The sequence below is a fragment of the Spodoptera frugiperda genome, chromosome 20 (genome assembly GCF_023101765.2).
Source record: "Spodoptera frugiperda isolate SF20-4 chromosome 20, AGI-APGP_CSIRO_Sfru_2.0, whole genome shotgun sequence".
Lineage (NCBI taxonomy): Eukaryota > Metazoa > Arthropoda > Insecta > Lepidoptera > Noctuidae > Spodoptera > Spodoptera frugiperda.
The window spans coordinates 13701749-13728248 of record NC_064231.1 but is presented as its reverse complement, the minus strand read 5'-3'; the positions used below and the strand labels follow the sequence as shown (position 1 = coordinate 13728248).

Here is a 26500-nt window from a genome sequence, read left to right as displayed (position 1 = left end):
GTAATGAAAGAAAACATTGTTTAAAAAAACACAGAAGAGCATACTTTATTTATAAAAATAACAAAGTTTATAAATAAGTCCTCCTTCTTTTGAAAACATTAACAATTACATCTATCACAGTTAAAAATAGCGAATAATAATATTACAAATTTTTATAACTCAGCTGATCGCTTTCGACTCTAGTCCCGCGATACGTAATGTGGCACTTTCTATTACAATAGACTAATTACTTTCGAAAATATCCAATCGCCATCTTACGAAACTATAATAATAATTTAGTTTTGCTTATATTTTACCCGCGACAATTGTCTAACTACAACTTTTACACTTCTATTATTTATATTATAATTATAATGCATATTATATTATAACATTAATTACAAATTACTTATATAAAGCAAGCTGAAATATATAGAATAAGATTGCAATATAAAGAAAAAGAACAAAATTACAATTGATGTGCCAATTTGGTAACAATTTGTAATGAACAATCAATCAACGATCGGTAGTTCGTAACACTATAATGATAAGCCTTACATTAAATGACAATTTCCTCCAGTCCATTACATTACATAAAAATTACAACATACACTGATATATGCTATTCTTCAGAAGTTACTCAATTCAGTATTAAGTACAATATTAATATTATAAAAAAGTAATGCACATTTGAGCAGTTTCAATATAAGTTTTATACATAATATAACATAGCTTGAATCACTTTGATACCACATTTCATCAGTTAATAGGTGTAGTAAACTATATTTTTTACAATTTGTTAAATAAATGAATTGGTTGGGAATTATGTTTCTCTACTTCTCAAGCATCGACATAATAGTACATTCTTTTACTAGGATCTACGATGTACCCTGGGGTCGTGGTAAGTATTGGGACGGCTTGAGCAAAGCTGTTTAGGAGAACTGCAGAATTTAATCTAGCATTATTAGGTGTGGTTTTAACTTGAATATCTTCAAAGTCATTTGGAGTAACTAATTTCGCACTTTTGTAGTTCCCACCATGCATTCTCTCATTTAGAGTAGGCGAGGGACCATCATCCTCATCCAAATGTTCTTCTTCGGATGCATAATCGAATTCAACTAGTTTCTGGTTCCTTCTGCCACCCTTCCTGTTTTTATCGTATTTAAGGTTACCACCGTGCATTGGTTGTATTGCAGGTTCACTCAATTCACTCAATTCAATTAATTTACCGCTTCGACTTCTATCACTCGTTGATTCTATATCACTTTTTGCTTTTAGATTACCTCCATGTAAACTTGGAGGTACATAATCATCGAATTCAACATGTTTCTTTTTACTTTGTGATGTTTCTGCATCTTTGGGTTGGGTTGTAGCTTCTACATTGACTGCTGGGAATCGTAGTAGTCTCAGATCTTCTTTCGTAGCCTTTCGATAATTGCCACCATGTTTAGGACCATTCTGCAGATCTATTTTATCAGAGAATAATTCCACGTCACTAAGATCATTAATTGCCTTTGCTAAGCCATCGACTTTATATAGTTCTAATGCCGGATTCAATTTTTGCTGCTTCCTCTTAGATACTGCTGGTATTTCTTTAATGATTTCAACTTCCTTAATATCTTGCTTAAACTGCGTCATGTGTGGAGATGATGTGTTGGCTGGTGTTTCTTTGTGAATTTCAATCTTTTTTGTCGTAACGACTGGTTTGTGGCTAATCTTAACATTTCGAAGAGGTGTATCTTGTGTAGTGGGGCGAACACGAGTTGGAACAGTAACTGGAGGAGCGGGTGTTGTTCTGGCTAGCGAGTGTTTAATTGGATGTGTTGTAGCAACTTCAGGTAGTTGTGGTATTTTTTCCTCTATTTCTTTAGCAGCAGCGTTTGGGTCTTCACTGTCATCTCCTTCGTCGTCATCTTCTTCATCATCATCGTCATCATCGTCATCATCATCGTCGTCGTCATCATCTTCCTCGTCTCTATTAAATTCTACATCATCCTCATCTTCAGCATCCTCATCGTAGTCCTCATAATTATCGGAATCGTCACCGCTGTGAGCTTCGCCTTTCTCATCATCACTATCCTCATTATTCTTACTGTCAGCATGTTTACTTCTCTTGGTATCATGTTTCCCATTTTTCTTAGACCGATGATGTTCTTGGTTCTCCTCTTCTTCTTTTTCATACATTGGCATATAATCATCCATGTTAGTCTTAACTCCAATTAATGCATCCACTTCTTCTTTATTCATATCATCTTCGTCATCATCGCCATACTTTTTAATATCTGTGACTATAGTACTAGCATGCGATTTCTTCTTCTTTTCTCTATATTTAGGTACAACTGTGTCGTCATTTTTATCATTTGTGTCAGATTCTTTCATTTCTGTTTTTTCTTCTGCTGGTTTATAGTTGCGGAATCGTGTTACTAATCTAAGACGTGGCACTTCCGTAGTATGCTCCGGTTCTTCTGTTGTACTTTTTTGGGAATTTCTTTCAATTTTCGTTCTTCTTCTAAATGCAGGTTTTACTGTGGTGGTTGTAGTTTTAGAGTTATCGTCCTCTTCAAAATCTTCTTTAGATTTGCTTGTTTCGTTAGGTACTGAACTTGTTTTTTTTATAGTATTCGAAGCAGCATTCTGAATATCGGAAGATTTGCGAATATTTGGTTCAGCATCATGATTCGGTTTTGCAGTGGTTTGTGGAACTCGGAAACGTTGACGACCTCGATTTACTCTTTGAGTATCCTTGATATTCTTTTCGGTAGTTGCGTGTGCATTATATGCATCAACTGTCATTGCTCGTTTATTTTCGACTGGTGTGTATTCTGTTTTGTGATTAGTTGGTCTAATTTCATACCTTGGTTCTCCTCTACGTTGATCTACACTGACATCAACAAACTTTGCTTCAGTATTTTCATTTTCATTTTTAGTGGGCCTACTTCTATCTTTTCTCCCTATGTCAACGTAAGATCTTTTTGGTTGTTTATCTTCCATGTTTGATCTAGAAACCCTTTCAGCTACTCTACTTGACTGTAACTGTTTGATCAATGGACTGATATTACTTGTTGTTGTAGTTTTCTTTGAATCTTGTACTTGACTATCCCTTATGATTTTATACGGTTCATATACAAAAGGTGCTGCCCTTTTTCTTCTTAATTTAAGGGGGGCCAAAGTCACAGCTTCTTTGTTATTAAAAAAGTTATAAGTTTTATTTGTATCGTTTAAGGTACTATTTAATAATCCGCTTGCAATTGTTTTTAAGGGAATTGATGCAGTATTTTTAATATTTTTTAAAATATCATCATACACAAGCCTTTGTTGAGTATTGTTGTTTGGCGTATACAAATTGGTTATTAGATCATCCTTTGTTTTATTTATAGACTCTTGTAAGTTTTTCTGATCGTTTCTTAGTTTATCTACAAGAATAAATACATTAGTATTTTCAGCCTCTCTTAATTTGTCTCTTAACTCAGCAATGTCATTTGATTTAGTTTTTTGTGAATCTTCTCCTTTGAGCTGGTATGTTGGAAGTTTTGGTGCTTTAATAGGTTCAGGATTTACTATTAAGTCTTCCTTGAAAAATGGGCTATCTAGTGGATTTTCTCCAAAATATTTTGCTTTAAAGCAATCAATTTTATCTCCAAGGCCTCTTAGACGCGGTTGCTTTTTGACTGTGTCGAATTTTTTCTTAGCGTTAGATTCATCATCCTCATCTTCTGAGTCAGTAGGATTTTCCCCATTTTTCAGTTTTTCAGGTATTGGATCCACTTCTTCATCTACTTCAGAGCATTCAAAGTCGTCCCGCGAGTCATAAAATTCAGTTCCACCATTTGATTTTCTCGGTATCAATCTGAGATCTTCAGCATATCTCAAAGGTGAATTTTTATTTATACCTTTCACTCGGTTAAAGTAATATGGATATTTTTCTTTAAGGCTGTCTGTTTTAGGTTCTGCTTTAAGTTTTTCAAGTTTTGAATCATTTTTTGGTATAGACAGTGTTGATGTAATATTGATTTCAGGTACTTCGAAATTAACTTCCCTTTTATCAACTCCATGTTCCGAGTCTGATGTGTTCGATTGTTCATCACTATCATCATCGTTATTATCATTACTATCATCGTCGTATTGGATTCGATCAATGGTCTCTTCACTTTGAGTTTCGCTATCTTCAGAGTCGTTAGATGATGAATCTTGCCTTTTGTTTCTATTTCCAATTTCAGGGTCGTCATCTTTTTCAATGCTTGCTTCAATATTCTCTTCCTGTTCATCTTCAGAATAAACCTCAGCATCTGTTTCTTCTTGATCATCTTTGTTATCATTCTTCCATTTCTTGCCATGTTCCAAGTTATTTCTATACGCCAAACCTCGACCGTCGGAATATTTTCCACTAAAAGTGGGAATTTTGTATAACCCACGACTTTTCTCGTGCTCTTTGAGAAAACCTCCATGTCCTTCGTGGTCAGAAGCATGTTTCTGTTCTCCAGCATGGTCGTAAGCGGCATCTTCGTAGCCTTCTTCGCTGTATACGGTTTGCGCTTTTGTACTCTTTACTGCCTCTCTTAACCGTGGTGCATTTATGATTTCTTCGTAGGTCTCTGCATCATCAAAAGCAGCTTTTTTGGGCAAGTGCTTGTAAGTTTCTGTTTTCCTGACTTGAGCGTAGTTTTTCACAGGAATAAACTCATCTTCTTCATCCTCTTTTTCATCTGAAGGTTCCTGTTGTTGAAGTTCTAATTTTTGGTAATTTGCTGGTCGATTTTGTTGTGCAATATTGTTCACCGATTCATCGAGATTGTTTCTTAATCGTTCATATTTATTTCTACCCTTTTCATATATGTCATAACCTTCTTGGGGCTCGGCAACATTTGAAGATGTTGCTACTTGAGGATATTCATTTCGTTCATCGTCATATTTCATTGCATGCTGTTCACGTAAATTTAAAATATGGTGATGTAGCGGGCGGTAGTGAGCTGGTCTAATTTTCGCCTGTTGATTCCAAGGATGTCTAAATCTTTTATTTAGTAAATTATTTCTAGTGGGATCATGGATTGGCCTTCCGTAATATATAGGTTTTCTTTGAGGTCTGTGAATTTCATATTGTGCAGGTATATTTTGAGGTGTAAAAAGTTTGCTGTCAGTTTTTTCTGGACTTTCCAAATATTCATCTTTAGCAATATCAGGTTCACCAGCCTCTTTTTCATAATTTTGTAGTCTGTTTTTGCTATCTTGTAAATCATTCCTAATTTTTGCAAGCACTGGATCTTTGTAAATAGCTTCTAATGCTGGTTCTTCTGCCTGATAGGGATGGAATACCTCATAATTACTTGCAGTCGGTTTCACGTAACTTTGCAAAGGACCATTCTGTTGCACATAATTTTGAAAAGGTTGAAAAGCAGTATTCTTTTCATCTAGAATTTTATGAACTCCTAAGACAGGTTTTGCTTTACCCGTAAACGGTTTCACTGGATAGGCTTTATAATGTTCTTGAGGATTTTGAACTCCATGGAAGGCGGCTATATCAGCAGCAAACTTGGGCTTTTGCGCGGTATATTCGAAGTATTCGATCGGGACTGGCTTGTAATACGACGGTTTTTCGGCGGGCACATTTTGTGGTACGATTATCTCCACTGATTCTTTGATCGGTTCATGAGTCACTTCACTTGAAGCACTTTCGTCCCATGAGACTGGGACCTTTATTGATGAACACAGTTCACAACACAGTAACACTAAGAGTAAACAGGAGACTTTGGTCATGTGCATTGTTTACATCACGGATCGCGACGAGGGTTGGCGGTTGACTGAACCAGGTCGATGGGCAACCGAACGGTTTTTATCTCCTCGGTCGTTCGTTGCGGACCGATTGCTTGTCGGCCGTTCGCTTTGTTTACAGCGCGTGGTCCAAGCTATAAACTCATGTCGACTTATTAATAAACGTTTTATTAGTCGTTTAGAGTTTATACTGTATGATTACTAAAATTAGGAATTGAATAAACTGTTGCTACAAATGATATGTTTTACACATGCAATAAATACTGTTTTAACTGCAATTACGGTTTAGATTAGATAAATTTGTACGAGTCGGGAATACCTGGATGCATGTTATTTTGTCAGTGCCATCTTGCAGACAACACTTATAGTACCTCATTTATTTCTGGTTTCCTACAATCATATGATACGGCTACATCACATTACTTGTACCAAATATCTGTTCAATGGAGAAATTAAGAAAAAAAAGGTACATGAAAGATAACGAAACAAATAAATGGCTAACGTCTGGACAAAGAGAGCCGGATCTTGGCCTTACAAGGTGTTACGTGAAAACGTATGATTTATTATTTGTTACACATTTCAGTACTTTGGACCACGTGTCGCGTATTGTATAATTATATTGTGTAAGGGAGTATCTATTAGAACTGTTTGTATGTAGGCTCAAAGTGAAGTAAAGAGGCTTTTGAACTAAGATTAAGGGAATCAATTATTTAGCAATAATACAAAAAATTGTAATAGTGACTGAGCTTCCTAAAGCAAAGTAATGTTGGTGAAATAATTAATAAGATACTGTTATTCAATTAACATTCTTAATCGAACACTTTAAGGATTATTTTCAGTTTATAGATTGCAATTTGTTAGAAATTGTAATGAACATAGTAGTATATTGTTTGTTGTTTTCTTTTCAAGTTATTGCTATCATTGTATGCTTCCCATTCATTCTTCGATTGTTTAGAAAAATGCAGTATGATATCATTAACAATTAATTTATATAAATAAAGTAAGTATGGAAAGTAGTAGTGTCTATTTTCCTGCATTATTTATTCTGAAGATATTGTTATTATAAAGTATACAGCCATTGTTATTAGCATTTCAAATAAAATATTCTAGGAATGCTTGCTATTTCTAGAAGACATTTTCTTTTATAGTAGATTAATGGCTAACTTTGTGTGAGAAGGTATGGCTTAGTATTTATTTATGTATTATACACTTAAATATAATAAAGACAACCCTAGAGTCTGAGTTGAATTAAGAGATTTTGACTTTATCAACATGATAAAAGAGGTTATTTACCCATCCTTACATTTGGTTGGTGGTTAGAAACCAAAGTTCAGTCATTAAAAACTATAGGATGCTGCGTTAACCCTTTCGTCTTAATTTACAAATGTATTAAGTGAAAGTTGTTTATGAAATTATTAGTTTAGTTAAGTTCATAACCCCATGATTTCCCATTTGCTTCGGCCTTGCTTCTGACGTGTCTGTTGCATTGCACTGGTAATTATATTTAGCTGGTTATGGCGAAATTTTGTTCGGTACGTGCAGTAAAATTACTAGTTTAGATATGAGATAAAATTGTTGACCGAAAGTTCTCGAGATCTGTAGGAGGACAGATGTCTGCTTGGTACTGTAGTAACAATAATATATTATATTTGATTCCTTTATCTTACTGCCTCTTTTATCACTGTGTTCTTAGTCGAATGACAGTAAGCGCAATTGCTGAGCAAGAGGCACACATTTGTTTGCAGGATCGGGCAAAGTATTGTGGAATAATTTTTTACTGATCGATTTTTTAAATAATCTTTATAATTATATCGTATATTATAATATACGATAATTCAAGTAGATTATTATAGAGAAAATAATGAAATTGTCCGACATTTGGCATACTATTTTATTTTATAAAATTGTGGCTTTTTGATCTAATTGAAAATGACCTGGCCCTGTGACACTGGCCCATGTAATACAGTGTAAACTAGTTCATGAGTCAAGGAATTCCGATTATCTGTGTTAGATTTTTGTCAATAAGGAATTATTTTTATACTAACCATCATTGTCTGCCTTTTAGACAGTTAAAAGTCTGTTTTACCATTGTTGAAATTTGTAATGTAATATTTTACCAATACTAAATCCGAATAGTAGCTGCATCAATAACAAAGTCGGTAGACTCTGTAGGGAGTGCCGCTTGCAGTAGACGACAGGTCAGCCTTTCGCCTGTCTCGCCTTGTCGCCCACCGTGAAATATTGTAACCACTTTTAGTACAACAAGTCTGTCTCATAGTTAGGTAGTACTTAGTGTCCAGTATCGCTTCTGTTCTAAATATAGTTATTATATTGCACCAACTGAGTGTCATACTTGTTACATGCGGGATATTTCGGAATGAAATAGTTTGTTTCTAAAGGTTTTGGGGCTACTTAAGACGATTTATGTCCCTGAGTAATGGACATTACTGTTTATCATCTAACTAAAGCATAATATCAGTATTTGATTCTCTTGGCTTCGGTAGATTTCTAATCTGATTAAGTTGAAATTCAGGGCACAAAACATGTATTTATTTAAAAAAAATAGTTGTCATCCTGTGTCCCGAATGGTGCTCAAAGAAAAAAGATGTAACTTTACGTTACATTTTTAAAAGTATTTTCTCATGGTAAATAAAAGACGTAACTTTGCTATGTACAATAAAAACAGTGTATCAGTAAATATAGAGTTCAAAATTCAATGGTAAAACTTATACCTTCTTTTTTACACATTTCTCAAGGACAAACAAAATAGAGCATTAAAACTCGTGCACCACGGTTCACTATTAACAATTTTCAAATCGTATCTAATTGGTCGAAATAGTGGCTGTTTATTACGAACATTGCCTGTAACAATTCAATGGTAAGTTTGTGAAACATTTCGAGGGGGACCTCATTTATGTAATGTAACTGCAATCAGTAAATAGAGCAGTCGGTTAGTGTTGATGTAATGTTAGACGACGGGTACGTTTTACTTAGTCTCCGTCACTTATTTCATCAGGAGTTGAGCTGATAAATAAATAAAGAAATTCGTCTGTCGCCGATCAATTGATTGGTTTTATTGTTACTTTGATAGATAGTTAGCAATGAAACTACGAATATCAAGGTTGTCTTTTTGAATGTGTATCGAAATTTAAATTTTTAAAAAGGGTTTTGTTTTTTTTTTTCAGTAGCTAATAACGACGTGGAATGGCATTGTAATAGGTTCACCCCTTATTACATGACTCAAAATGTAACTCTATTAGGTGACACATTGTACAAATTGTGGACAGTATGGTTGGGATGGTGGCTGGCTGGCTGCCGGGCAACGTGTCGAGGGTTCGATATCCGCACAAGTCAACTTTTTATGTGATTTATAAATTGTTGTTTCATTCCGGTCTGGACGTCATATGTATGTGAATTTGTAAATGCACCCACGACACAAGCAAAAATCCTACAAAAACGCCTTACCCTCTTAATCTTTACCTCATTGAGGAATCAATCGCTTAACGTTATGTATGTTATATAGTTACATAAGACACATAGGTGTGAGACGTCTCGTAGAATAAAAAGCGTAACATATTGTTATCGATTTACTCTTGCTACAAAAAAAAAGTAAAATACTGAATATACAACAAAAACAAGTTTCAACACTCTAGCGTAAAAAGCGTAATACTCCATAATATCAAACACACGCATGTAACTATACAAGTATCATTTCTCTCCAACATTTAATATTAGTTTCGTTCGCACGAGGAAGTTACAAACTCAAAACTAGGTATTTCTCAACTACCTGTTATTGGTCAATGGTTTGGTCTAGATAGTTCCAGTGCCCAGGGTCGATGACCTAGGGTCTAGGTCACAGTAGGCTGAAGATTATTGTACAATCAGATTTTACGATTGTTTGATACAATCGTATTTACGATTGCCATTGTTAAACTGTTATTTATTTCATTGCTGTTAGTAATATTAATGTTTAATACAAAATGATATTGTTATTCATAACATTCTTCTAAAGTTTAAGCGAACTAAAGATAACGGTCTGGGTAAGGTGTGCATGTTTGTAAAATATTTTTTTTTGTAAAAGCGGTAACAATACAGGTTAAAATCATAGCGTATTATAAAGGAATAGATAAACGCGTCAATAATTCATTCATTTATGAAACACCCATACTAATATAGTGTACCATCGCCATCATTTTATAAATATTACAATCTCGTATAGGTATTGTAGCGCATCCCTATTATAATCACCACCAAAATCATCATATTATATTGTCTATCATACACAAACCGTCAAGATACCGATGGAACCCAGTGGGGCTGACATCTCATCCGGAGCTGTGGACTACCTAGCGGGTTTACCGGGGCTCCGGCTCGAAAAGTAGGAGTAGGCACGGGGTGGTTTTTAGTCAGTAAAAGACACCGCCTCTCACCTCGCCTACGGCGGGATAACACATTGGATGACTATCTCCCCTTAAAAAAAAAACCTTCAATAAGTCCAAACACAAATCACCAATTCAGACGGTACATTTAAACAAACCTCATCTATTTACTTTAAAGTAATAGAAAAGGAAAACAAAATGAAAGCGATGGTGTCCATTCGGTCATAGTTACGGAGTACACCGTAATCATTCGTCACGGTTTTAAGCATTCCGTTTTGGCATGTACCGTACTTACTCTGACTAATTGTGATGTTACTCTTATTATGAACCAGTTATTGTAGTGTAAACATCTTAAAGAATACATTTTGTATTTAAATTAAAATTGAGTGAATTAATTAAAACAAAGTAGAGCACCTAGCTTCGCTGACGAACAGACTGACAGACTATATTTTTTTCTGTATTTGCTAACGTTTCAAAAATACCTAAGTATATAGTTTGATTGGAATAAAAAAGCCAGTGGTGAATGCATTTGTAACTCCTCTGCTATTGTGCCATAGAGCGTGGTCATTACGATTGGGTGATCTGTATTCGTTTACCTGCTATAAAAAAAGACGTAAGTAAAGTTAGTAGCAAAAGTAAATTGAATACAATACTAGAGTAAGTTGCTTGTTCGCGTCCACCTACCAGTTCCCTTAGTACGAGTTTGCTTTACGGTTAAAGTAATAAGCCGACTCGAATTAACCAACCGTCGTCGTTGAAGCACAGCGTCGAACGCGCTCTCGTGTCGATTACTTTAAACGTAAAGTAAAATCGTACTAAGGAAATAGTTCGCGTCTATTTTACGGGTCGTAATGAATGTAAAATACTTAAAACGTGTATCATATAGATGTATACTAACTACTACAAATATGATGGTAGGTTTCTTATTTTTGGGATTTTTAAAGGGCGTTCCGTAACATAGACGCAAACAGGCGAAATTAATCTGTACCATACACCAAAAAACGAAAATAGTTAACTTTACTTATCTAAAACATGTAAAATATCAATCAAATCTATCTATATATATTCTTTTAAGCACCTGTTACAAATGCGAAACCTCGTACCCAGAAGTCTTGCACTTGCAACGAACAACGACCTGTAAGCCACAAACCCATTAGTTACCCATTGCGTGACAATTCGATATCAATGGTGTAGCCGACTATAATAACAATAACTTTCGTCATTTACAAAGATATTACTTTTTTCTTAGAAAACTTTGCAATCTGTAACCGATGAGTTTAGGCCAAGTTAAGAATTAACTTATTTTTTACTTTATACTTTGATTTGCATTTAGTAACTGTTTGACGACTAGTGACTGTTGATTATTGACTAATATTGGAAACTATCGAGTCAAGGAAAATGTTTTTATATGGACCGTTTTGTAAAACGTATCTAATTTGAAAATTAACTGGAACCTGAAGAGCATAACCCTTGTATAAAAAGTTGTTCGAAGATACTTCACTGAGGTAAGTAGAGCAAGGTAGATTTTGAACCTTATAGCTATGCTTGTGGTTACTCTAGCAACCAGACATTCATAATTTATTTAAACGTTATTAAAATAATAATAACGTTAACTAATAGGTACACTTATTGTTGAAAAACATAAAAAAACGCAAGTTTTAGGTTTAAACCAACTAAGTTACATTTTTGTAATCACGCCATCTACAGCTATTGAATGGAACTTCAAAGTATAGTAACAACATAAGAATTGAAGTTGTTCTAGATTTTTGTTTAATCTAAGGTTTAGGCAGAAGTGTACAATGTTATACACCCACTTTACACCAGCTATGATATGAGTCCCATGTTTTTTATTTAAAGGTTCTGTTAATACCCATATTATAATAGTTTCACAGAAAACCGACGTAAACCAACGCTTGCGCTGTATTTCGTTGTGTAAGTGAGGTTAACGGAGGCCGAATTACTCCCTTTCCCAATCTTTCTTGTCCCAGATTCCCCAATAACCTTTAAATTCCTAACACACAAAAGGCCTCTGGTGTTCCGGGTGCCCATGGGCGACATGAACATGCTTAACATTAGGTAATCCGTCTAATCGTTTACCGGCTTATACCATAAAAAAATTACATTATATTTTTTCTGATACTGGTATCTTACATTGTTATCTGTCGGCCAGCTTGGTAAGATTTAATCATAAGTCATTGCTAAATACTAATTGAGACTTAAATATTTAACTGAGTAACTTTGACCTTAGTACTGCCTGTAGACTGAATACTTCAGATATTTTAATGATAAGACTGATTTATGATCTCTTAATATACGTGCCCCGTGCAATAGTGAATAGTTAGTTATCCCTTATAAGGTACAATTTAACAAAGATGTACGTAAATTTTATAATTGTGACCAGCAACATTTTTTGTTTTAAGAGTAAACCATCAAAAGACGCTTAGTTTTCTAGAGAGACTTGGGAGTGTGGGATTTTGACCATCGACACCTGTAAGGGACAGTGGGACTTCTCAATAGTAAGTAAGTTACTCCGGAGTGGCCAGCCCCTTAAGGGCGGAATTAAAGGCGACGGTGTCTTTTCTGCGAGCCCCAGCCTACTTATTAATCGTGGGGATTATGGCAACATCACTCTTAAACGCACATATAATTTGTGGATCACACAAAGAGTTGCTCCTATGTACATATACGCTACAACATGCACGGCAGTCGGTTGCCCACCGTATCAACCGTGCAGTCAAAAGTTAGTTAAAATACGTAAAATACGCACACTCAATTAACAGTATAAGGTACAATTTTTTATCTAGATTTAGGTCCTAAGATTTGAAGATCTAATCTCAGCTGCGGTTGCGGTTTCCTACTTCAATTACTGAGAATATTTATCAGTAATAATATTGTTGTTATTAATCGAATACAAAGCTTCCATACGAGTTATTTTGACGGTCACTGTCGACGTATATAAGCTGCGCCTGAGTTGCGAGGCGTCTCACTACGCTGTTGTTACCTGTGTGACATCACAACATGATTTCTTTACGGGTGAGTGGAGTTTGTTTATCATACATACAAACAATCATATTTGTAAACATTTAGTGATAAGAATAACTGTTAAATTTATCTAGTGTACTTAAACTAATCTGCATAGTAACTTTAGTAACTTTTCAATACAAACTGGATAGGTATACAAATTTTGTTGCTATGCATATTAGCTATTATTATGTTATTTCTTTGTTTATATTATTTTTGTGAATATATATTACATAATAAAATAAAGGCACTTTCTCTCATGAAGATTTGTCGTTGAGTTTAACGAAATATTAACAATCTTTAAAACAATTTTGCGTTAAAAGGGAGTGTTACTTTTTCAAGGTTACGTTTGTTAGTGCTTGTATGAGTATACAGGCTTGTGTCCTTTTCGTTGTTATATTTAACATATTTGGCAATACATCAACAGCCGTAGTTAAAATAAAAAAGCTTGTGACTCCTTTGGTGTTGCGGGTGTCTATGTCACTGATAGCCCTCTAAGTATTCCATAAAAATCTATGAGTAGAAGCTATGTTGCTCAGGTAATAAATATATCTACTTTTCTTATTATAGATTTAATAAACATATCAAAGTATAGGACAAATAGTAGATAATGCTACACACCTGCAATAAACTACAAGTAGGCAAGTAAGTACCTCCTTGCTTACGAAACTTATGAATGCGGATGAGTTTGAGTACCTTATCACACTAATATTATAAATGTGAAAGTTTGTTTGTGTTTATTTGGATGTTTGTTCGTCAAGTACGCTGCAACTACTGAATGGATTTTGATGAAATTTGGTATACAGACAGGGTATGAGCTGACTTGGGTGATAGGATACTTTTTATCCCACGGGCGAAACCGCTGGCGGAAAAGATATAAATAATATAATAATTAATGACTCTAATAGCACTTTCAACATTTAATAATTGATACAAGTGATATAACATACGATCTCAGATTAAATGCTTTTTCTTAATCTTTGTATAGTTTCGGTGAAACACGCAATACATTATAGTTTATGTAACGATTAAATTGATAACTCTCAAGTTATTTCCGTTTGTTCCGTTGACCCTATTTTGTAGTATTTTTTCTTTTATACTTAAATTATTTTAATGTTCACAATGTTCTTTAATGTAATACATTAGTTACACATGTGTGAATTATTATTACGTTGAAGTGTAAACTGGAAGGGTTATGCAACTTAAATTTTTCTTGGCCTGTTACAAAGTTATCTTTTTTTAAAAGGAATATTACTAAGAACGATTAATTTTGTCTGATTCATCAGATGTAATTAATGTTTTATATAACCAAGGTCCCAAGTTCACCAAGAATAAGTGTGTATACCAAAAAATCAAATTAATTTGTCGTGAGGAAGGGAGAGAAATTGCAATACCCATGACCTAAACAATCAAATAGTGAAATAAAACCTTTTGATAATTAATTGACAATAAAAAAATAAAAAAAGTCCTTCGAAAAGTTTTCATCAAAAATATTGAATATTTTCCGGAAAAATCAGTCTTACCTTTTACATCATCATAACAATATCATTTTAAAGCCTTTCCAGGAAAAGCAAACCAGTTTTATACATTACATCAGTTACAGCATCATTATACCATGTCATTCACAAGTTCTCGGAAGTAAGACATAAAAATTAATGTCATACATTAACGCTTAATCTAACCTTTATATATCTAATCACTACATACTTGTATCACTTCCTGCTTGTCAAATGTAGCGCACATACTAACATATACAGCGTGTAACAAAATACCCACCCATATACCCATATACATCAAGAAGCACTGAAGAATACAGGTTGAATAGAATCTCTACACAAAGTTTCAGCTTAAAATACGTTTAAAAAAATTGGTACCAAATACTGGGTGTCGTATAGTTCTTGATTTTAAATCATCATACAAACGTATCATAACACTACAGGGGTCACTCGCTAATTACGAAGCATTTCTTCTGTAAATTTAATCGTCTAGTACCTGTATCTACCTAATTTTGATGTTCGGTTTCTAGAATTTTATGTATTGGAAAAATTCATAACTTCGTTCCATGAAAACATGAGTTTAAAAAACCCTTCCCGTATCGTTTGTTATGTTGTCTAGAAACCGTGCACTTGATATGTACACCTCATTTTTATTACACCGTGTATAAACATACATATATACCCACTCACCTTTCTATGTGACCTTCAATGAAGGCGAAGTTATCAAGATCAAGTTCAGTAATCATGAGTTAGCGGCTGATGTATGACATTATGTGTGTAGTATGTTGTTATGTCATGTGACGTGATTATGTCGGAGGTTGTATATAAACTCCTTGCTCTAGATTTGACTGAATGATTCATTCGAATGGGGCTTTTATTTTATTTATTTTTTTGAATATGGTTTTTTTAAGAGTGTGTTAAGAGTGTTTGGAAAGAAATTGGAGAAAATAATTTTAATGTTAGGTTGAAATAGTTCATGTTTTTCGAAAGGTTTTTTTATTAATCTTTGATTTTTTTTGTCCAATAAATCGTATTTTAGTGGGTAATTCAAAATGTGGTCATTGGATTTCAAATGCAAATTGGAATTATTATTTCCTAACCTAAAGGTTTAACCTAAATTATTTAACCGAAACGAAACCGAATTATTGCCATGAAGCTCAATACTCCACAGTTACTTTTTTTTAAAGTTGACCCTCTCTAAGATTTTCTCCTGTGTCGTGAGTGCGTTTACAAACATACAAGTACCGCACACATCACCCGAAACAGTCTTACACACTGAGTTGTTTCAATCGAACTGTCTTCACTTCCCACATAATATTACATAATTCACACTTAGTTAGTATTTTAACATTACTATATGAATATAGTGTTAGTACTGTCTGTCTATTTATAGCGTAGCTTAGGAAAAGGCTAATTAATTATGAATAACCTCAAAACCTTTTGAACTGTTCCTTGAATGCTTGCAAAATATACATTCTTGTTAATTATATGCACTTACTTTACTTACTCATGAATACTCAAATTACTGTTTTAAGATATGGATTGACTATTGGTATTCGTGTAATATTAAGCCAATACTCATTCAGATATTAGTTAATGAGTTGGTCGCATTTTAATGTAATCTTAATGCAAATCTAGCATGAAACCAGTTTTTTGCAATGCAGTTTTACTTATGACGTTCACGCGCTTAAATAATTTATTTATTTATTTAGAAAAACATGCATAATTTTACAGCTTAAGCCAATACATTATACAATTAAAATGTACAAAGGACACTATATGTAACTGATTTTTTTTCGTGGGAGAGCTACTTATTCTTGGACTTCAATGGGTTGGCTTGACTGGAGTGATACCACGGCCTCTCAGTAAACAGGCGTGGAACAATGCTTACGTTTGTGTTCCGCCGTGTGTATGAGTTTACTAGAAGCAATTTTGATTAATTAATCTTATGTTTAAATGAGGCCGTAGTTCATAAAGTAATGCTCTTATTATTATATTATTTGTATGAGCTCTTTATGTATGGAATAATGCATAAAATACAAAAGAATAAAGTAAATTCCTTGCGTGTTTGCGATGCAATAAATTCCAAGGTTTCGAATGGTATGTAAATGTCAGATGCATTATATCAATGCAGTTGGCTTACTTTGTAGTGAGCTCTTGTAAATTTAAAAAAATACTGCATGTTTTTGCATCTATCTTCGAATATTAAGGATAAAATGGTATTAAATTCATACACAGCCACGATGACTTCTGAGACGGACTCAATTAGAAAAAAGTCAAACGCAAATAATTTAAAATTACATTTTTGGTAATTTTGTATATACTTAGATCAGAAATAAAAATATTCCAAAGTAAATTTCAGTTCTAAAACTACTTTTTTTGTAATGATACTGTTATAAAACTAAGTTTAATCACTTCACTTTCATCAGTTAAAAATGACTTAAGCAATATAATTTCATTTCTTAAAATAATCTACAGTTGATAATAGAAGTGTATATTCACTATCTTAAAATAACATTTCAATGCAAAATCCATTGAATTAAAATGGCAAATAAGTTTATTGACCTTTAGAATACTCAATAACTGTCTATTAGGAAATAATAAATTTGAAGTAGTTATCAATACGGATACTATTGATTACTTCCTATGAGAGGTTATCGACTAATGTATCTAGTTATATAATTATGAGCTCGGTACATAAAGTTGAAGGCTGTATCATGGCCATTACTGAATCATTTGTTTTAGCACCGATTTGGTTGAATAAATATTTGTTAATGAATCATAAAGCTTCTAGAATGTACTCTAGTATTTCTATTATAGTATCGTATATGTGTGGAGTATTTGGTATTTTCTCTCTTTAATCCTGTGCTATATGTGCTCTTCAATTTGCTAAATTGTCTGGTATAAGCCAGTAAACGAGTAGACGGATCACCTGTTGGTAAGCAATCGCCGCCGCCCATGGACACCTGAAACACCATAGTCCGTAGCCAACGGGAGGTTAGGAATTTAAGGGTTGTTGGGGAATCCGGGTTGGGAAGATTGGGAACATTGTCTTCAATATGCTTCAATGTGCTAAATTAGGGCCACTAAACAACACGAAACAAAATTTTTAATCATTCATACTTTATTGTATTTTTTGCATACCTATAATATTAATCGAAGCAATATTACCCGAGGATCATAGGTGCATAATTGCACCTATACAATGTGCATGTAACATGCAGCCTATGCCAACCCGCATTGAGCAAGCATGGTGCTCAAACCTTCTCTGTGTGAGAGGAGGCCTTTGGTCAGATGTAGCTACTTATAGGCTGTTTATGTATGTAATGTAGTTATGTTATGAGGCCCGATTCACCAAGTCCTGTTCTCATACATTAATCGGATTAAGATGATGAATGATTATTTTTAATTTTTAATTATACTCAACAATAAGCGAGTCAGAATAATCTGATGTGAGTGTGTAAAAACACGTTATTAAATTATTATCGCTCATATTTTTCAGATATCCTTTGTGGTGTGCGCTGTGCTGGCGCTGGCAGCGTTGTCTGCAGCCAAGCCTGATGATGGAGAGACCATCACTACACCTGGCCCTGGATTGTCGTACGGTAAGCTTAATTTAATGAAACATTGCTTAAATAAGGTACATAGATACCACTATTAGTAATAGATTCTATCCCATAAAATAACAATTCTATGTGTGAATTTATTTTCCTGACGTGTGTATGTGGGTGATATTATTACGTTTGCAAAAGCAGCTACGACACCGTATAATTATTGCCCTATATTTGAATTTATTAATAATTTCACGAAATAGTTCTTACCCAAAAAAGTAAACAAACGATTTTAATAAAACAAACAGATTAGTGGCAGTACTTTCATTACGACACTCCCAAATTTATGCATGAATTACGAAAATGTATTACAATTTTTGCCTTCATTTTGATTTATTCTAACATTAAGTAATTGTTGGGTTCTTCGAAAATCCCAGTTAATGAGTATTGACCTCTGATTGCACAACGTCACATGATCGCGGACAAAATGTTTAGTGTCACAATCGTAAAATATTTTGAATAAATAATCTCGAACCTTGAGGAAAATATTGAAACAAAAATACGTAGTATTGGACCTCTGTCAATAACTGATCATCACATTTTCTCATCTAAGAATACTAATTACAACGAAATATCACATTTATTGTTTGTATTAAAAAAATCTTGAGCCTCTTGAGCCTTTTCTGATCCTGTAGGTAGTGTAGGTAATAAACGTTACTCATGGAAAACAAAGTATTCAAATGGCGAAAGAATAAAAAAACCGATTTAGTCGATTCGTAGACCGACAGACCTATCCAACCAATACATAATCATAATTATCTCACGTCTATAAAAAATTAAAATAAATGAACAGTTTTTATGAAAATCATAATTAAATTTATATACGAGAAACATCGCTTTTTACATTTCAGGTGGCATACCTTACGGCAGTATGAGCGGCAACGTAGCGGAGTTCTTCAGAAGACAAGCGCCATCTGGCGGCCGATCGGCGTACCTCAATGGACCTTACGGCAACAGCGTTGACTACGCACCTATTGAACAATACTTAAGATAGATGTCGCTAGTAGTACATTTAGTATAAATAGAAATAAGTTTTAAATTCTTAATTGTCTACGTCAATATTTGCCATATTTAAAACAAGTTTTGAATTGTATTTTTTTTATTAATTTATCGAAATCATCCCTTTGGTTTCGAGTGTACAAAACCATGAATTGAATGTCAACAATCAATTGACTAAGTCAAAAGCCATATTATGTAATTTTCTTAGATTTAGACGAGATACCCCACTGGTATGATATTGTTTAAGAAAGTATTAATAATAATAAAATGCCATTAATTTATTTAATGAAATATAAAACTGATTTTCATTTCTGGTTGTTGAAATTAGCAACAGAGACATTCCCTATCTATAAAATAGGATAAGCAACATAATAAGTGAAAAATAGGAATTAATTTATAATCCCTTTGCGAGCGATGCGAAAAAAAGTAATAAAAAAATATTTTGAGATTGTTCACATAAGTAAAAGTAGGTACCTAAATCTCTATATATATAAAAATCTATTGCTGTTCGCTAGTCTCACTAAAACTCGAGAATGGCTGGACAGATGTCAGGCAAATATTGGTCTTGAATTATTCGTAAAAGTCTATGGAAAGTTTAAAAGGTGAGAAAATCAATTATATTTGAGGTAGTACAAAGTTTGCCGAGCCAGCTACTTATTGAATAAAACAAAACCTATCTAAGTAACACGAATTAAAGTGAAACAATGCAGCTACATGTGACATAATTATAATGTTGTATGACAAAAACATTGTTTCGAACAAACATACATACATACAAGTAAATTACTTGACATTATTGTTTTATCAACTTACTTCCCACGGATAATGGCTATTGTTTGCTAAAAGTTACTGTTTTTGTCAACGTTAGCGCCGATATTTCCTATGTATCTTGATGTACTCGTGCGCTGTACATAGGTACTTAGATATTATTGATTATAACTAAAAGACGTACTATCTATCAGTGATTGTATATAAGAATGTAATGAGATATGAAATTTCCATTAATGACACATACCTAAATTGGGAACAACATCTTAAAGATTCATAACTTAATTGATGGGAAGTCTATCACTGCTGTTGTTAGTTATGGAGAAATAACTTCAAATCGTGAACCAAATCGCAACCAATCTCACTCTACCTACAATGCAGTGAAAACCTTATACTTCTTTCTTCTTTCTTTCTAGATTTTGACTGCCAACAAAAATCTGTTGAAGGCAAATCCTCCGTTAGCGCCGGTCACTTTTGCCCCCCATGGCATTTAATGTGTTAAGTTCTTAATCTTTTTAGATTGAATTCACATTGCCGATATAAGCCAACAAAAGCACACTTCACCAAAAATACTATAGGTGTATTCAATGACCAATTTCGCTACCCCTAACTCAAGGTCATGTTGTGAACACACGCAACGCAGCCGCCACTGGGTCAGTCGCCACGCGTCACAGCGCCACACTATGACATTACATTACCTCACTATAACATTACATTAGCCCACTATAACATTACATTAGTCCACTATAACATTACATTAGCCCACTATAACATATATTAGTGAGCGTGCTTATTATGGAAATTGGGTCGGTTATGAAGTTGAGGTGAAATATTGGTGTAAAGAAGGTTTTAGCGAGTAATTTTCTTTGTGTAGCATTGGTGTTAAGGGCGCTGTATTTTATGGTATAAGCCGGTAAACGAGCAGACGGATCACCTGATGGTAAGCAATTGCCACCGCCCACGGATGCTTGAAAGACCGGAGGCGTTACAAGTGCTGTTGCCGTTGCTATTTGGCGGTTAGAAATTTTGGGGTTGTTGGGGAATTGGGGATTGGGAAGGGGGTAATTGGACCTTGGGGACTACATCATTATGTGTGTGAACTGTGGACCAACCTCTTTGGTTGCTTTTAACTGACCGATCTGGAAGACATTGAAGAAAGCCTACGTACAGCAGTGGACGTCTTGTGGCTGATATCATGATGTAGTACTACAGAATACCTATCTAACGTGGAGTACTGTTACTGCTAGCTCAATAAATCATCAATTTTGGGTGTGTCATATATTATGTAATGTCACGTTATAATGCGCCAAAGATTTTCTTTGTATTCATAATAAGAACCACAAATAACAATATATTAGTCATTTTATTTAATACATCATTTACAAAATTACTATTCCTGTCAAGTAAAAATACATAAGGGCAATAAACAAATTTATGGGCAAATTATTATAAACGTTGTACAATTTACATCAAATATTACAGTGGCGGTACATTCACCAAAACCACAATTGTGGGAATCGAATCCTGGCACATGTCCAGGCGTATTTATAGAATCTATACTGAGAAACGATTCTGTACAAATTAGGTATTATTTTACTAGGATTTACCTTAAGACAATAAAAGTAAATAGGTACAGTGAAATTAATTTTATTTTCTGAGATATTAAAATTAAAATTATCATATATTATACTCGTCATATTGTTACGATATTTATATTCAGAATACAACTAGAGGATCCAAAATTGGAAAAAAATGCGATCTCTAAATTAATTTTGAAACAGAAAACTAATAAATAGCACACTACTCGACTCAAAAATTCAATCAAAAACTTTACCATCAGCAATCACACTAATGCCTTGCTCGCACTACGCTTTTTAGTCGAGTAGCGAAAATTTTGTGACTCTCTCTCACTCCGACTTTGAGACAAGCGAGAGCGAGAGTTCTAAATACATGCAGCTCGTCTAATATACTAGCGCAATGTGAACAAGGCATAACCGCTACTGAATCAACGAACCAGTCAAGTAATTAATTACTCGTAGTTACGTAAAAACTCCAGTACCTTAATAAACCAGTAACCTGTGTGCCAGTGTGACATAAACAGATTTCGCGGCCGACGCAACACAATTGACGATGACCAACAGCTTCGATTCATGATCAGACATGGCCATCGAATTGTCTTACCATTATTTATTTACTTTACAATACGTCTTTTTATATTGTAGTCTGTAATATGGTGGATTAAGAGGTCTTTGATATGGAAGAACAGAAATTTTCCTCAAGATCTCGTCAAGGAAAAAGGGCGTCATAGGGTCTGAAATTGAAGTTATTATTAGATTATTTCATAGTTCAACGTTTTAATCTCATAATTGGATCCAAGGATGATCTTCCTGATTTCATTAAGTAGTTTAAGAAGTATTATAAGTTTAGTAGAAGTATTTGAACTACATGACTGCGCGGTTGGTGCGGTGGCTGCCGCGAAACGTGTAGTGGGTTCGATTCGCGAACGGAGCAACTCGTTTGTGTTTTCCACAAATTGTTGTTTCGGGTCTAGATGTTCATGGGTTATATGAACTTGTATGTTAAACATAAACGCACCCACGATACAGGAGAAAATCCTAGTGTTATAGCCAAAGTAAAAAAATAGTTAACTCAATAAAAATTCTTAATTCATAAAAGTGAACTTATGCTAGTGACAAGCTTCATCTAATATGTTTTTACCTTTTACCAAATTCTTCACGTTTTCTAAGCACATACCAGGATTCTTTTTTGCATCGTTTAAGCCCCTAATTGACAAGTAGATGGATGGGTAGCTGGTCACTTTGTATACAGCTAAAGTCCGAAATCAGACGATACATGATGTGCGTAGTAATTATCTCATTATGAAGTTGTAGACTGCGGGAAATGCCCGAGTTTTAAGGTAAACGATAGTAAAATAGCAGACTGATCGAATCTGTTTAAGTTTTGGGTAACACCTGGTAAATAAATACATGGAATGAAAACAATACTAAACAGTTATAATGAATGAAAGTGTCTCATTGTTTTATTAAAGGACATCGGGCGTTTTTTACCCGATTTTTTAAAAGTCGCGAACATAAACCAAAACATTTTTAAATGAAAGTGTTTGCAATCATATTTAATATTGTGTAGTTATTTTGATTCACAATAATGGGAAAATGGAAATAATTAGTAAAATGAAAATGATATTTTAAGTTGACTATTTTTCCTAATTACTAAACGACCGCTCAGTAAGTTAAAATATCACTCCGTGGTATTTTTGTAAACCCAATCAGACTAAATCCGTCAAGTTGATGTGCATGTTTCGTTCTCACTCTCGCCCATAGTCCTAAAACTGGTATACATATGTTGCGCTCGCGCAGGTAGCTAGCTTATCTTACTACATCGCAGTCCTTCGTCATCATCATCGCAGTCCTTCGCCAAAAGTTAAGAGAAAAATATGTTGTTTTAATTATTTTTGATTCCCTTTTTCCTCTTCAATTATTGCCCAAAAACATTTATAAATATTTTTTAAATGTCCAATTTCTCCTTATTGCCACGACCCACAGATATGGGAACTATACCATTGTGAACTAGATTTAATTGCCTATCCACCGTACCTAATTTTATTTTTGTTCGCCGTAGGTAAGTGTCCCATACAAAAATGCCCGATGTTCTTTCAGTTACGCTTATTCCTTTTGTTATTAAAAGGGTTTGAACGCTTAAATTAGGACAAAGATCTCTTACTTTAGTCTTCCTTATTTTGGTTAATAGGATTAAGTTTATTTCATAAAATAACTACATAATACTTACTGCAGTACTCAGAGACTTATTATTATGACCCTTATGTAAACTTTTCCTTAGTAACGATTTTGTTCTGAAAACAATTGCTAATTAATGGGTTAAGTAACCATTAAATGACTCTGAGTACGGCGGTAAGTGAATAAAGTGCTCAATCTGAGTATTATAACGTGCAAACTATCATAAAATAGAGACAATTGTCCCTAACTTAATGTATCGACCATACAGTTAAGCCTGCACAGGTGTACAAAACTCTCGAACTTATATACCTAGATACAATTGCCTACCATTTTTAGCCAACATATCCGCTGAACGATTGGCATAAAAAACTATCTTCTCACAATAAAAAAGGCATTCCATTAAGAACACTGCCTGACGTGAATGTCAACATGTAACATGAATGAATGTTGTGACGTCATAACATTGTAAGGGACTCTGGATTTTTAAAGCCTGTGTGACTTGAATACACAAATAACTCGTCCAATAATATTTTCGTTTGCCAATGTTGTGATGAATGTAAAATAAAAAAAGTTGGCGAAATCATTGTTTTGGTAATGTACTGTGAAGTTGTGTGAAGGCTCTGGTTGACATACATACATAGTTTTTTATGTGATTTGGATATGTAAACTTTAAATTCAAGGACCATTCATAACGTACGTAAATTATTCGAAAATTGACTCACGACCAAATACTGTACTTAAATATCGTGCTATCTCTGTCATTTTAAAAAGTATTTGTAGTGACAAGGGTGTCGTTGAAAGCATCTTACAATTTAGTTGTGTATGAGTCTTTGACAATTACTAATTTAACGTCCAGAACATGAAAATTAAAATAATAGAAACATGAACTTGCTTAAAAAATCCCCACAGGACTCTCAATTTTAAGACGCTCTCAATGATCATCTGTCACAACGAATCCTTTTTAACTTGAAATTAAAGTACTTAGTACTTGAAATCCGTGAGAAAGAAGTTGGGAAACGATATAATAAGTCAAACAACCAGGAAACAGATACAAATGTGTGTTTATACCACATAAACTTTACTCCAGCTACAAAAATCAAGTGACATTTCATCCAGTCCATATTTGACCAGAATGTCAACGTTATATGTTCACTATCACGGTACACATCACGATATCCCCTTTTCACGCCGCATACATCAAAAGTTCTGGTTTTTACTGAATTAAAAACATAACTCATTTCGCATTCAAACTACATACACATGGTATTTTGTTCCTATGTGACGTATTTGGTGAATGTTTTTAAAAAATCGTTTCAACCGATTCTAAGAATCGGTTGCGAAGTGATAGAATCGATGCAGTCCGATTTGTTACCGTTATGTTTTCAAAACAATAGGTCTTTTTGATTTGGACTAGATTTTTTGGGAAGTTGTCACTATTGTCTAGACGAGGACAGGTTTTGTAACGATTGATTAATGTTAAATAAACACTAATATACGGTGAAGGAAAACAACCGGTGCCTGAAGTTACGATTTCTAATTATAAATTTCATACCTTCTTTGTGTGTGAAGAAGCCTTTGCTCAGGTTTACTTCTTACTACTTTACTGATACTGGGCATTTATAAACAGATAAGAGTGATGATGATGAATAATGTGAAAGACTAAGCTACTTTTGAAGTAGGATCTTAACCCACATCATCGCTTACAACCAAGCAAGTTGGTGGTCTAATCCCATCAAAAAAATTGAGGCGTTAAAGAAAATTGAAGACTAAAAATATTTTAACTAAAACGTATCAATCTGATAAAAAGTAAAACATTCAAAGAAACCAACAGCATTTCACAAGAAAACCTTTTCCTTTTATTGTTATTTACGACAAGATTGACTCAAGTGAGTCACCTGCTCACTTATTCTTAGCGAGCGTAATATTGGCAGCAGCGAGGATCTGGTGACGGCAATACGTTTGATGAACTCGAACCGATTGTAATTTGTAACTGTCGCGTCGTGAACTTGAACACGGATGTGAGTTCATGCTCTGTTGCTATGTGCGGTTAGTATTTTTAAAACACGTGTCGTATTGGTGTAGTATTTAGGTTGAAATTAGGGCAAGGATTTGCAAATAAACAAGATGATTCTTGAGGGCCCAATTACCCCCTTCCCAACCTTCATCAATCCCCGATTAAGACAACCCTTAAATTCCTAACTGACGGTTTATTCCATAAAAAAGGTCGCAGTAAACACTTTAAGTATAATGTTCAGCTTATAGTCTGAAATATTTTCTTCCAGCTTTTACCCAGAGATACTAGAAGTCAATATTTCATTCTTTTATACTGACCGTTTTCCCTTTTATACTATCGAGAGGTATAGTATCACTGGACAGGGTATCTACCTTTTTTGTGTTCATCTTTTTTTTACCATTTATCCAGAGTCTCTATTATAGATTTATCTTAATACCTCACTTTTCTTTTAAAAATAGGATCGTACGCACAGTCTCATACACCATTACTACGCTCAGATTTGTCTACTATACATCTTATTTTAATTAATCAAGTAATTATTATTACGTGTCAGAAAAAAAAAACAATAGGATCATTACATTTATTGTAGCTAATAAAATATGAATATAATAATAATAGTAAAAAATAACCTATTATGTGGTTTTTTATCGCACCTACCTTCTAACCATTACCTACCTAGGACTAAGATGTTCCCAAAATGAGTAGTGGATAG

At 34.0% G+C, this 26500-nt stretch overlaps 2 protein-coding genes across 2 annotated transcripts; one reads left to right on the top strand and one right to left on the bottom strand.

Annotated features, from left to right (window-relative positions):
• Positions 1-19: 19 nt before the first annotated feature.
• On the bottom strand, positions 20-5778 carry LOC118261986 (MATH and LRR domain-containing protein PFE0570w-like). Its single transcript, XM_035573066.2, has one exon. The coding sequence runs from the start codon at positions 5734-5736 to the stop codon at positions 820-822; it is 4917 nt and encodes a 1638-aa protein (XP_035428959.2). The 5' UTR covers positions 5737-5778; the 3' UTR covers positions 20-819.
• Positions 5779-13019: 7241 nt separating this feature from the next.
• LOC118282438 (uncharacterized) lies at positions 13020-19549 on the top strand. Its single transcript, XM_035603515.2, has 3 exons — positions 13020-13157; positions 18144-18246; positions 19104-19549. The coding sequence occupies exons 1-3, from the start codon at positions 13143-13145 to the stop codon at positions 19244-19246; spliced, it is 261 nt and encodes an 86-aa protein (XP_035459408.2). The 5' UTR covers positions 13020-13142; the 3' UTR covers positions 19247-19549.
• The last annotated feature ends 6951 nt before the right edge of the window (positions 19550-26500 follow it).

Excerpts from the sequence above, each read along its gene's own strand:
- LOC118261986 (XM_035573066.2), bottom strand. The coding sequence starts at position 5,736 with ATGCACATGACCAAAGTCTCCTGTTTACTCTTAGTGTTACTGTGTTGT.
- LOC118282438 (XM_035603515.2), top strand. Across the intron at positions 18,247-19,103 it reads TGGCCCTGGATTGTCGTACG|GTGGCATACCTTACGGCAGT; the intron begins GTAAGCTTAATT and ends TTTACATTTCAG.